At 39.0% G+C, this 13,851-nt stretch overlaps 1 protein-coding gene across 1 annotated transcript in view; it reads right to left on the bottom strand.

Moving 5' to 3' along the window:
- Positions 1-12,034: 12,034 nt before the first annotated feature.
- Positions 12,035-13,851, bottom strand: part of LOC121303629 (olfactomedin-like protein 2A) — a 64,353-nt gene continuing 62,536 nt past the window's right edge. Inside the window, exon 8 of the mRNA XM_041234431.1 lies at positions 12,035-13,181. Within this exon, the coding sequence (XP_041090365.1) occupies positions 12,580-13,181 (602 nt within the window). The 3' untranslated portion in view covers positions 12,035-12,579. The remainder of the gene's footprint in view (positions 13,182-13,851) is intronic.

Raw genomic sequence — 13,851 nt, 5'->3', positions numbered from 1 at the left:
CTGGAAAATTGCAAACGTAATACCGATCCACAAAAAGGGAAACAAAACCAAACCAGGTAACTACAGACCAATAAGCCTGACTTCTATTATAAGTAAACTTATGGAAACTATAATAAGATCCAAAAGAAAATATTATCCTGGGAGATAGTCAGTATGTTTTAGGAAAGGGAGATTGTGTCTAACTAACCTGGTTGATTTTTTTTTGAGAATGCAACTTTGACAATGGATAATTGAAAAGCATATGGCATGGTTTATTTAGATTTCCAGAAAGCTTTTGACAAAGTCCCACATAAAAGATTAATTCTCAAACTGAACGCAGTAGGGATTCAAGGAAATGCATGCACATGGATTAGGGAGTGGTTAACATGTAGAAAACAGAAAGTAATGATTAGAGGAGAAACCTCAAAATGGAGTGAGGTAACTAGTGAAGTACCACAGGGATCAGTATTAGGTCATCTGCTATTCCTAATCTACATTAATGATTTAGATTCTGGTATAGTAAAAAAACTTGTTAAATTTGCAGACAACACATAAATAGGATCTAGACAGAATTCAGAACTGGACAGACACATGGCAAGTGACATTTAATAGAGCAAAGCATAAGGTACTGCACGCAAGCAATAAAAATGTACATTAAAAATACCATATGGGAGATACTGAAATTGAAGAAGGAACCTATGAAAAAGATATAGGAGTTTATGTTGACTCAGAAATGTCTTCATCTAGATAATGTGGAGAAGCTATAAAAAAGGCCAACAAAATGCTCAGATATATAATGAAAAGTGTTGAATTTAAATCAAGGGAAGTGATGTTAAAACTTTACAATGCATTAGTAAGACCTCATCTAGAATACTGTGTTCAGTTCTGGTGACCTCGCTAAAATAATTGAATCTATTCAGTCTTCAAAATCCTAAAAGGTATTGACAATGTCGACCCAAGGGACTTTTTCGACCTGAAAAAAAGAAACAAGGACCAGGGGTCACAAATGGAGATTAGAACAGAAAATAGGAGGCATTTTTTACACAGAGAATCGTGAGGGTGTGGAACCAACTCCCCAGTAATGTTGTTGAAGCTGACACCCTTGTATTCTTCAAGAAGCTGCTTGATGAGATTCTGGGATCAATGAGCTACTAACAACCAAAAGAGCAAGATGGGCTGAATTTGTAAACTTTCTTCTGTTCTTAAGATATTTAAAAAAATCTGTTTCATTCAGTCATCTATATTACAATTAAAGCATGATTAAGAGCTCATAAAATTACTAAGCTCAGCCTGCATTCATCTCAATGTTCTCCATTTGGCACAGTCCTGATTTTCTGATAGCAGGTGAACTGTTTGAGTTTATTTCCTGGAGGCAAAAGGGTATGTCCTGTTGAAACCATCTTTTTGAGGACAGGAAGTTTTTATCTTTTGTGAGACTGCTGAAAAATTTGTGGCTTCATGAAAAAAAAAGCTACTTTCATATCTTGAAATGAGGCAGTCCTTAAAAACTAAACCATCCCCCCAACTAATACTTATGCCCCCTTTTGTTTTTGCTCTGAATTTTAAAATACAGAGTGTTGAATCAGTGTGTTTCTAATATATATTGTTTCTTGGGCTCCAATGAAAGGAAGATTGTCGCACCCATTAAATTGTCATCTTAAATTGTCACGATTCCCTTTTCTGGGGTAACAACTGTTCTGAAGAAGACACTGAGCACGCTGTCTTGTGTCCTTAGCTGTGACAAGGAGACCTGTATTACCTTTGACCTTCCTTTAAAAAAAATACAAAATTATTATCTCTGTCCCTTACAATCGCTCAAAAAAGTAATTTCACTAAACTGGAAAAGTAGAACTAGCACAATTGTTAAATGTAATGTTAGATCATGTATCTATGCATGCTTACAGCAAGGTTCCTGGATAATTGCATTTAATGAAATATGAGACCCGCTTATATAGCATTTTTTACACAGCTTGTCTAAATTATAATAATATTGCTATCAATTCTAATATTCAGTAGTAATGTTCCCTGAGGAGGGTGTGGGTTTTAAGGGAGGGTATTGCTCATTTAATTTTTCTCTTTTTGAAGACAATAAAAATAAAAAAAACAAGAGCAGAGGGCCGAGATGGTGAAATGAATGCACTGAACACAATGCAAGCTATATTTATAGGCTTAACTGGGAGAATAGCAAAGTGTGTCTCTGTCAAAAGTTTACCACAGTAAATTTGCTTTTACTATAATTATACTCCACATTTATTACAGTTTACCATGGATCTGAATACCTTACAACTCTGGATTTTACAATGCTTACCTATGCTTTCACTAAGCTTTAGTACGCTGTGCTATGCATTTACTATGGTACATTTTTATAAAGAGTGTTAGGGGCTGCCCTTTCTTTCGAATCTGTTTCCAAATGTACACATAGCATCAGGCCAAGATCTAAACTAGAAAACATAATTCACTTCACTAGTAATCGCCTATGTTAAAGAATCCCAGAACTCAGATTTGCTGAGCAATTATGTGGTTTCGCCCTTGAATGATTTTACAAGGCAGGCATATTTAACCGTACATAAAACTGCAGGTGCTCTGTCCGGTTACCTGATGTGGGCAATTTGACTTGGCAAGGAAGCATACATGTTAACAATCAATTAACGGACCAGCACTGGGAGGGATGGACAATGGAAATGGAAAAGATGAGAAACAAGGCAAGGGATATAAATGGCACCCTGCAGCTTTCCTGTTTCTCTGCAGAGGTATAGCGTTATATTGCATTTCCATTTCACAAGTGCTCACATCACTAGTAAAGACTCTCTGATATATGGACATGGGAGCCATGCAGCATATTCTGTGTAATATCAGGAAAGCATTGCCTGCTTGGAAACAATAACAGGGGTTGGAGTGTTGACGGCTGGCATTTCTCAGGGATGATTTACAATATAGCTTATAAAATAGTTCCATAAATCTTACCTGCTGTACTCTTCTATCAGTTATATAGATCTCAAATGTGCTGGTTTGAACAAGTAGCCATGATAGTAAACAGAAGTCTCTGTTCGCAAGCTATGATTTTAGCTAGTGTTGCACCTCCTTAGTCATTTCACTTGGAAGGTGGAATTCTCCTCACTTCTTAAATGGCTTTTTTCCGGTTATTAGCCAGCCCTGCGTCAGTCGGTAACACACACTGACCCAGAAGACAGCTGAGGTGAACTGTCCCTAGAAGTGCACATTTAAGAGCTATCCTGACATAAAGACATGGAAACTGAATGCTTTCCAGATGTCATGTTTTAAAATGAAAAGATACGTTCGCTATGTAGCTAATGGGAGTGCAAAACAGGCAAGCTGTATGGAATTATTTTGTTAGCTACAATCACTTTGTAGCTTTCCAAAATATGTTTGTTGCTAATGAAAAAAAGCTTAACTGTATCATGTTGCCAATCGGTCTACGTTGCATTTCTGGTTTTCTTTTGTGAAATTTTGTAATGCAATTTGACCAATCTATAATAATAAACTCTATTTTTATGTAGCACCTCCTAGTTACAAGCCTGTTTCTTTAACCACTGCACTAACACTGGGCTATCTAAATTTACCCTCAAGGTAGTCCTAGATTAGTACTAAGTAGTGCTAATTGGGGTCTGAAATCCTTAGAAAAAAAATAACTATGGTGTCCAATGTTAAACGCATAGCAATGTGTAGTTTAGCAAAGTAAAACCCTATAGTAAATTACAATAATGCCTGTGTAACTGTCCCTTCGGTCAGATGAGAGGTTAAAAACGCTATAGCCATGAATGCTCCAGTTCGTTCCAGCCTCCTCATTTGCATGAGCTAACCGTGGTGGCACTGCAGAATCGCGGTACTGCACTGGATTACAAGTCGGTATTTGTTCATACTGTAATGACCCTGGCTGTGCTGTAACCCAGGGTTAAAAGTTCAATGGCAGCAGGTGTTCAGGGACGTCAGTGACTGGAGAATCTCCATCAGCCAGAAGCTGATGGGGCAAGCGGGATCCAGTTACAACATTGTCACAAATCAAGGGATGAGATGTTACAAACTACCAGGGGATTGAGAGGAGGAAGCCATGTCTGTTTGGGATTGGGATTATTTTGTCATAGTTTGACTAGCACTATGCTGTTCAGCTGTATTTATACCACTGGTAAACCAGCACGCTTTTACCTGTCAAGTGTAGAGTTCCAGTTTAATAAACTGTGCATTCAAGAACTTGCAAACCCTGTGTGAGCCTCCTTCATTTTCCTGCAAACACTACAATACCATTGCTAAAAATGTATCCATTACTGTTGAGAAGCCATTTCTACCAATGGCTTCTTGCTGTCCTTATGCTAGACTGTCATGTTTTAGCTTTGACACATGAAGAACATTACATTCATTGGCCCTTTACTATATTTTTCCAACAGGGCACTGCCTGTCCATTTTATTTATTGCATCTATATAGGGCTTTTTATACAAAAGTATCACAAAGCACTGTACAGTACATGGAAGAAAAACCACAATACATTTGTATAGTATGTCACAGGTGCAATCTTTATTTATTTATTTTCATATAGCACTTTTCATAGTGGACCACCATCACAAAGAACTTTACAGAGGCAGGCTGTGAACTGTGCATTATATGCAGAGTCACTTACAATAGGACACTGATTTAACATGCATCTGCAGGATGGAGCACAAAGAGGTTGAGTAACTTGCTCATGGTCACACACAGTGAGTCAGAGGTGGGATTTGAACTGGTGATCTTCATGGTTACAGGCCCTGGACTTTAACCACTGGACCACACCGCCTCCTAACAGTATTCTGGTAGCGTACCAGTCCTATTTTGGTGAGGTCCCTCTCTGATTCTCAAAGGCCCTCACCACAACAGCTGGATGAGCAGTGACTGGTTAATAAGAACCTTCTCCGTCTGTCAGAACTGAATGGGCAGGCTGTAAGTAGAAACTTGGCTGCACCGGTAGCTGCAGGCAGGCAGCTTTGCCTTTCCCAAGCATGTGTGCCTGATGGGGACAAAGTGGCTCTGTTGGATGCCCCTATTACACCGGGGCATACCTTTGGTCCCGCGATGGATGAGATGCTGCAGCGCTCTCATCGCTCGCGGGAATCCACGAAGGAGCTGGTGTGCTTGCTTTCAAAAAAGCGATAACCCCCAGCTTGCAAACCATCGATAAACTGGAGCCATCTGGAGTATTGGCTTCAGTGCACCAATGACATTTGGGTGCTTACTACCGTTCAGACAGGCTACTCTCTGCTGTTCAAGCACAGTCCCCCTCCCTTTCAGGGCATGACTCCAACATCAGTCACGGACCTGCAAGACGTCGCAGTGGTGTCTCACTGTCTGTAGCTTGGTGTTGCTTACATTATTGTCTATACACTGCAGTTTGAGGTTTAAGCTGCATCTGCAACTTAAGTGGATGGAAGCTGAAAACACTTTTTATAAACGCAATTTCTGTATACCAACATAATACTAGCACAATTTTAATAGCAAGACTGTATTTATCTGAAGTATTTAAATTGTGGGGAAATCTCAACATTTCTAGAACTTTGTAATTCCATGACTCAGCTATTACAGCTATTTGCCACACTCGTTATTCATGACAGTGTTGTGCCAACAATGTATTGCTATAAACGACTGCCGCAGGAATGTCTTTGGATCTTTAAATTAGACATACAAGGGTTGCAACATTTTATTATACTTGCTTGTGACATATTTTTAATTTCAGGTAGAATATGGCCATGCAGGCCCCAGCTACAGAAACTGTTTTGAAACCAAAATTACACAACTCCTCATTCTAAATAAGAATCCATCTTCATGACTTTTGGCCTTGTGTCAGCTGTGTGTTTCCACTCTAGAAGAAAACAAATTGCCTCTGACATTTTGTTAACCCCTCCTGTAAACTGTTTTAATAAGAGACTCTTGCATGTACAGTAAAACAGCTGCTTACTGTTTGGGTAATGAGACATGGTCATCTGGCAAGCTTACCTTTTATGGCCACCAGAATCCATTTTGTTAGTTAATGATTTGTTTGATTGATCTAGTCATGCTTACCATATTCTAATTATTTTCAAACTCAACAGTTGCTGCATTTCAATAAGGTAACAGGGTTGTGTTAACTTACATTATCAGCTTACATAATGAAATGCCCCTTTATGTTAAAGGAAATATGTAGTTTACAGGTCTAAATGGGTTAAACATATCAATGAAAAACATTTTCTGTTTAGTAAAGCTGAGTATAAACGTATTGCTAAACGTGGGAGGTTTCCATACTGTTTGCACTTAGATGACAATAATTATTATATATTTTTTGTAATTGTAATGCCAATAATTTTATCTCTGCCACCCCCCCATTTTTAGAAGTTCCAAAGAAAGGTTCCCTCTTTTGCTGCAGTAGTTCTCCACACAGCTCAGGAGAAGTGAAGGTCGGTGGCATCCTCCTATCCCAAAACCAAGCCAATGACCTCTTTATACCCAGGAGCTCCAGAGCACAGGTCAGCCAGCTCACCATCGCTTCCTGTGGGATCCCCAGAGAACTTTCAATGGGGAGGTCCAGTAATTTATATTATAGTCGATGTTTAATTTGCTCCTTTTTCACAATTCCCACATTGGCCATAACTGTTTTTTTAGCTCCTGGTTTTCATCTAGTTATGGCAGTTGGGCTTAATCAAAAAGTGGCAGTAAAAATTTATTTTATAGCAAAAGGTTCCTTTTGCTATAAAATGCAACAGTCTGGTTTACTGCAATTGTTGTAAACATGTGCTGGATAACCAGCAAGAAAACTATTTAATGTGTTTTCGAATTCCCAGATATTGCCAGTCCCCAGGAAACTAGCTATTGCTAAAAACTACACACGTTCTACATACTCTAACTTGGCAATGGCAATTCTTAATTAGTGCAGCTGTTGTTGTCCACACACCAACCACAATGTCCATTTGCTGGGATGCATAGCAACTGCCAAGTCAGATGTAGGAGGCACTGATAAAAATAGTTAAAATCAATTTACAAGGAATGAAAAATGTGTCACATGGTAGTTCTACTTTATTGAAGAAAACATGTTATATATGTAGAAGCCACAAACATCACAACACAAACAGGAACAGATAGAGGAATACATCTTGTCAATGTTTCAGGGAGCTATTTAGCACAGTTACCACAGTAATACAAACAAGCATTACCACAAACCTCATCACCAAAAGAACATAATATTACTTTTTGACAAAACTCAGAAATGTAAGGACATGCTATGTTTTAAACGTCCCTTTGAAAAACGCTACAACACTGCAGTACTTTTGGCACTATTACTTTGCAGTAGTACCTCAAAATACCTGTAATTCAGTATACTGCATGAAAGGCAGAACACAAATAGGGTGTACAAAATTAAAACATTTTCTCACCAACATATTAATCCTGGTAATTGTTTTGCAATTCTTGTTTTGTTTCTGTTTTTCATTACATGCTGTGACAGAGAAAGAATGAATCTTGGTTATAAATCACCCTCCCGACCTGTGAGGGCGCTGTGTAAAGGGACTGGATGGTCTGATGATTCATTGCAGGGAAAGGTTGAAGTCGGCCATCTAGAAAGGGGGCTGTGCCACGGTACATCCAGACATTGCCCCAGAAGGGAAGCGATATGGGAACTGCGGATTGGAGGAGAAACGGTTGCACTCACTAACCAAGGGGGCGTGACTGACGGTACAAAAGGGGACATGACTAAGCGATCTGTTCCTTTGTTATGGTTTGAGCAAACCCATGAAGGAGTGAGTGTTTAATGTTTGTTTGTTTTGCCGTGTCTAATTATACTTGTTTGTTTATTAGATGGCTAACACCTACTGGGAGCTGTCGCTTAAGGCCAGCACCATCCCCGACAACACTTCACCACTGTACACTAATAAACTGTATTTCACCACTTGCACGTTAGCACTCACTCTGGACTTGTGATTGTGTGTGTGTGTGTGTCTTTGTGTGTGTTGTACTGGGTTTATTATTTCGGGACTGTAACCCATTATTTGAAACAGTGCAATACACACTGCTGTGTACTGCCTGGGATTATTCTTTGCAGTCGCCAGACCAGGATTATGTTTGGATTGTGAACTTTGTTGTCTGTCTTCTGTTTCATAATCACATCACCTCTACACCTGCGCACTGCAAACCACTTTGCAATCACATCACCTCTGCACCTGCGCACTGCAAACCACTTTGCAATCACGGGTGGATCACCTCACGCGACCTCGCACTGCAAACGTTAGTGTAGTGGAACACCATCACCTCTGTGACCTGCGCACTGAAACCACTTTGCAATCACGTGGACGCTACTGCACGTGCGCACTGCAAAACCCTTTGTGCCACACAACTTAAAATTATATACACAAGGTCGACTTGATGAATCATATTGCAAACGTTTTTCACATGTGTTCGACGAACTACAAAATCATATTGCAAAAGTCTACCGGAAGCCATAATAGTAGTCTATTATTTCATGTTAAATTTGTCAGATTTTTCAATTTGTCAGTTTTTTTTCATTAAGTATATGGAAAACTACAAAGCGGAATGTAATTCAATATGTTAAAGTAACATGCAGAAACCTTTGACCACAGCTGTATATATATATATATATAGACACACACACACACACACACACACACACACACGACAGCGGATGCCGGTCATCTGCATCTATCAATCAGTTTGCTGCTTCACTGTGTCACTACCCTGCATCCTTCCTACACACAAGGTAAGAAATATACTAACATAAAAGTACATATATTGTGTTAGTTTTTGTGTAAAATGGTTCTCTAAAACATTTTAGTAATAATTAGCTGTAGTCGGCACTAGGACTCTTTGTGGGTGGGGGGGCAGTAGCCCTTTTTTGCGTCTTGGAGGTGTTTGTCCTAGGCCAGCATTAATAAACACAAGCTGAATGTGACTTTCTGCACTGGTGAGGTGTGATCTCCTGATCATTCCATTGCAACCTTTTGGATGAGTTCATGGTTCCTACTCTCTATAGTTTTACAAAGGGTAGATGTTGGGAGTTCAGCAACAGCTGGTCCAGCCCCGGTACAGCAGCGCACTCAGGGCTTTAGTAATGCTGAGGCTGCAGTATAACTGCATGGCTAAAATGACATGTTTAGCAGTATAACATGTTGATTCTATATTTACATGGTTTGGATTTGTGCTGTTGCTGTTTGAGAATGGTTATTTGTGCATCGATTGACAAAAGCAACCTTGAGCGTTGTATGAAGGCGTTTATATAGAAAGATGGGCACTCCATCTGAAATTCTGTACAGTGAAGATCTCAAACAAGTAAATACGCATTCGTCTTCTGGTTTATAACTATGGCTATTCTACACTGGGATTGGTCTTGTGTCTTTAAACATCATTTCCAATAATTACAGTAAGTCCCTTTGTTACAAATAATCAGGGATCCTAGGAATCTGTTTGCTATGGAATAACACGGAAAGATGCGGATTGTCCATGATCACAAGGAAAAACAGATTTTCTATATTTTCGGGATGGGCAAAAAACATGCAAGGCCTTTTTTGTTTGTTTGATAATTAGGTAGACCATTGTAGAAAACATTGGCAGCGCTAAACATCAATTTAATGCAACAAAACTAAACAAGATGAGGCCAAAACAGCAGGGCAGTCAAACACTGAAGCAGACCACTGTGTTTGGATCATTTCAGCATCTTACAACTGCCAAAGAACAACGTGAAACTGTTGTTTCAGATCTTGTCAAAATGTGTGTAAAAGCCGACATTCCTCTGTACAAAGTGGATCAACCAGTAGTTCAGCAAACACGTTAGGCAGGGGGAGCCATTCCAAAGTCAGACCAATTGTAGCTGGAATGCTGCAGCTCTATTTTAACTATAGCCATCCAGATGACAAAGAGTAATTTGGAGTTGAACTAATATGAATATTTATTTTTTACATCAGGGAACTATTTGTAATATTTGAAGTTAAAATAAAAGTATGTTTGTTTGTCTTATGATTAATAATGCTGGTAAGCTTGTAACTTACTTAGAATTACAAAGTGTAACCATTTTTATTGTTATTTATTTATTTAGCAGATGCATTTATCCAAAGCGACTTGCACATGTTACACTGTAATACAAGGTTGCAGTTTAAGAATCAAACTTATAAACTAAAATACAACATAAAGAGACACAAGAAGTGTAACAAGGACAACAATAAACACTTCCTGTGTTATCATGTGGCATTGCCACATTGTGTGGTGCTAGAATTTTAATTTAAACTGGTATTCCGCCTGGCATGAAAAAGTTTTAAACCATGTTTGTTTTCAATCACTAATGCACATACGTTAGTGCAGGCATGAGTTTTTGCTGCATATAGCGGTGCATGTCCCTTTAAGAAAACGTAACTGTGGATGAGGCCTGTTGAGAGAGGGACGTCCAGTTTTAAAAATGGAAGCGCCGAGCTTCGGGGGGGAGGAGAGCTGGTGCTGAGGTTTTGTTTCCATTCGGTAAGCTTATTATTTCATAGTTCTTTTTTTTTTCTTTATTGCTCACCTTTTTTGTTTTCTAATCAGGTAAACAGTTTGAAATTAAGTCAGGTTCTTTGTTCTTTTTCTCGCTAGCCCGAGTATTTGTTTATTTTTGCTCTTACAACCATGCTGTGTGGATTACAATTATCTTTTTTTCTGTTTTCTTCGGAAACACTTTTTTTTTTTTTTTTTTTTTGGTTAAACTTTACTTACCAATCAACCTAGGAACGAAAAACGTTTTTTCAAAGAGATTTTTTTAAACTTTGCTTTGTGGTTTTATATTCTTATGTTCTCGGACTTTTGATTCATTGATTTGTTTTTGATTTGTTTTGTTTATAAGATCTTTACTCTCCTGATTATCCGCGGGTATGACATTATATATATAATATAAGTAACGTTGAGTATTAATAAATATTTCCTACCATTTTTTGCATAAAAATTTAAACCCTGAATTCATTTTTTCACTGTGTCATACAGACCTGTACAGAATTATTTAATTTTTTGGCGCAGCAACCTGTTATTATTCTGGGAACTCCAATGGTTGGAGATGCTGGGCATCGATCTCACTGTACCATTTCTCTGAAGCAAGAAGGGGAATCTTTTAGTTACTGTCGACTACTATTCCAAATGGGTGGAACGGTTTCCATTAAGAGACCGGAAAACTCCCATGATAGTCCGGGTACTCACCCAGGAGATCTACACCAGGTGGGGTACGCCTCGCTATCTGGTTTCGGACAGGGACCCGTAGTTTACCAGCAAGCTCGTCTGTGATGTATTCAAGGGTCGTAGTGCGCAAACTTACCACTAGCTATCACCCACAGACAAACCTTAGAGAGCAAGTAAACTGGTCGGTCAAAACTATGGTGCCATCATCTGTGGGTGAAAACCACCAGCACTGGGACCAATGGATTCCAGAATTTTGATTTGCAATCAATTCTGCCAAGCAAGAGAGCCCAGGATTTTCTCATGTGGAATTGACCATTGGACGCACACTCAAAGGCCTGACAGCTACAGCTCCTGCCCCAATCACTTCCCAGTATTCCCTGTTGGAACGCCAACAACAGTTAGCTAAGGAAGTAAGCTAAAGGTAGGGGTAGCTCAGGCAAGGCAAGGCAAGGTAAGTATTATAATGCTTGTAGGAAGCATGTTGTACTGGAGGAGGGGGCTTTGGTGTGGGTAAAAACTCATCCTCTGTCAGATGCTACAGCAATTTTACCTGCCAAATTAACTCTGGTGGTTACACCTGCTGATACAATAAATGCTTTTATTTTAATTTTATTTGGTTAAACTAATGAATGGTTAGTTTGGGTCTTTTGCTTTTTGCGAAGATTTTTCTAACTTTGCTTTGTGACTTTATATGTTCTCAGACTTTTGGTTAATTGATTTGTTTTTGATTTGTTCTGTTTATAAGATCTTTACTTGGCTATCTCCTGATTAACCGCGGGTGTGTGTGTGTGTGTATATAATATATATATATATATATATATATATATATATATATATATATATATATATATATATATATATATATATAAGATATATATTACTATATACCTAAATGCATGCTGAGGATATTGGGTGTATTATAATTAACGTTGAATATATTAAATATTTCCTACCATTTGTTGCATAACAATTTGAACCCTGAATTTATTTTATCGCTGTCATACAGACTTTCTGTACCAAATTATTTTATTTTGTGGTGCAGCAACCTGTTCTTATTCTGGGAACTCCAATGGCTGGCTGAGGGCTTAGGTCTGTTTGTTATAAACGGTTACCCAACAGTGCTGTTCGTGTGTCTTGCAATATGGCAGGGAAACCTCATTTCTAGCCTTTTATTTTACTTGTGGAATAATGTGGATTTTTCTTTTTTTAGCAGAGAATTTCATTTGTTTTTATTGTGGAAAACTAGGATCCCTGCAAATAATTGAGTTAATGATAATATACAAGTGCAGCAAGGCATTGGTGTTTTTCCCCAAGGCATTGCCGCTTTCATTTGTCCTAGAACCGAAGTGCAGAAGTTAGGCATTATGTTGTAATCAACTAACATACAAAAGATTAAAAAGTGCTTGTTAACAGGGGGGACCTTGACACCTGATAATCAACTACTGTACAAAGTTGATCTTGTACGTTAGTTGATGGCCATTGTCCCAGGCGTAGAGGACCTTTTCTTTGGGATTGTAGTCAATCTGAGTGGTGAAGGCGTACTCGTTGGTAAATGGCAGCGAGGGGGTGGCCTCTGTGTTGGTGTGAGTATCATACGCGTAGGAGACCTCGCCCTCCTTCTGGTTGTAAACATCCACGGCGTACAACACCCCACAGATGATAAAGCAGTTGCCATAGGAGTTGCGCTTCAGGCCTGTCTTCCATGTGCTCTCCTTCTTAATGGAAAGGTCGCCAGGGTCCAGCTTGCTGATGACAATGACTTCCTGCTGGGAGTAATCGTAATCGATGGCTGGGTAAATGACCCACAAGCCACTTTCATCCACTGCAAAGTCAATGTCAGAGTGACCCCTCCACTTCCAGGGGGTGGTGTCCTCATACACAACGTCATGGAGAAGGGTCCAGGAGGCCACATATTTCACTTTTAGGTCATACTTAATTATGTTTTTGGTGAAGGCTCTGTTGTAGTAAAAGGCTCCATTGTAAACAACGTGGCCTGTGCCGATCCAGTTATAAGGCAGCTTGTACAAGTTGCTCCAGCGACCTGATAAAAAATGAAACAGCAATAGATTGTTAAACTGCTGTAGATTTGACTTTCAGACAATATTAAATATGCTAAGGAAATATACCTCCAGAAGACTCTGATCTGGGTCTGGCAGAATGACCAGAATAGCCAAACCCACACTGTCTTTATATAGACAAATCTGAGACAGTGATCAAGTCCAAACCCACCAACACACAGAAGCGCTAAGAGAAATATTTGGAAGTCCAAGTCCATGGAGAAAAATCATTTGAACATTTTGGAACAGCGTTTCTTATAAATGTTTGTTGCAGTATACCATTGTAAAAAATACTCACTGGGCAGTAAACCATAGTGAATGCAAAGAAAACGTATGGAAAGAAAAAGCAACTTGGTCTGGGCAAGCCATGTCTAATGCATTCTTCTTGTGTTCACATTCACTTTGTATCAGTTTCTGTCTCTGTTAGATCCTGGTGTCTTTCACAAAAGCAAAACATGTATGTGGCCTCAACAGAGCTCTCAGGATAATGCCTAATCCCCAAGTGCATCTGTTCCACCACATTGTAACCATTAATCTTTCCCAGTGAAACACACTAGTGGATGTAGGAAATACCATATTTGTTCTATGTGGCAATTCCTACTGAATTACTGTATTTCTTAAGAATACATTAGCTAAGACAGATAAGTTCATTTC

The sequence above is a fragment of the Polyodon spathula genome, chromosome 34 (genome assembly GCF_017654505.1).
Source record: "Polyodon spathula isolate WHYD16114869_AA chromosome 34, ASM1765450v1, whole genome shotgun sequence".
NCBI classification, from domain to species: Eukaryota; Metazoa; Chordata; class Actinopteri; order Acipenseriformes; family Polyodontidae; genus Polyodon; species Polyodon spathula.
The sequence above is the reverse complement of the archived record's forward strand: the minus strand, read 5'-3'. Positions and strand labels throughout refer to the sequence as shown.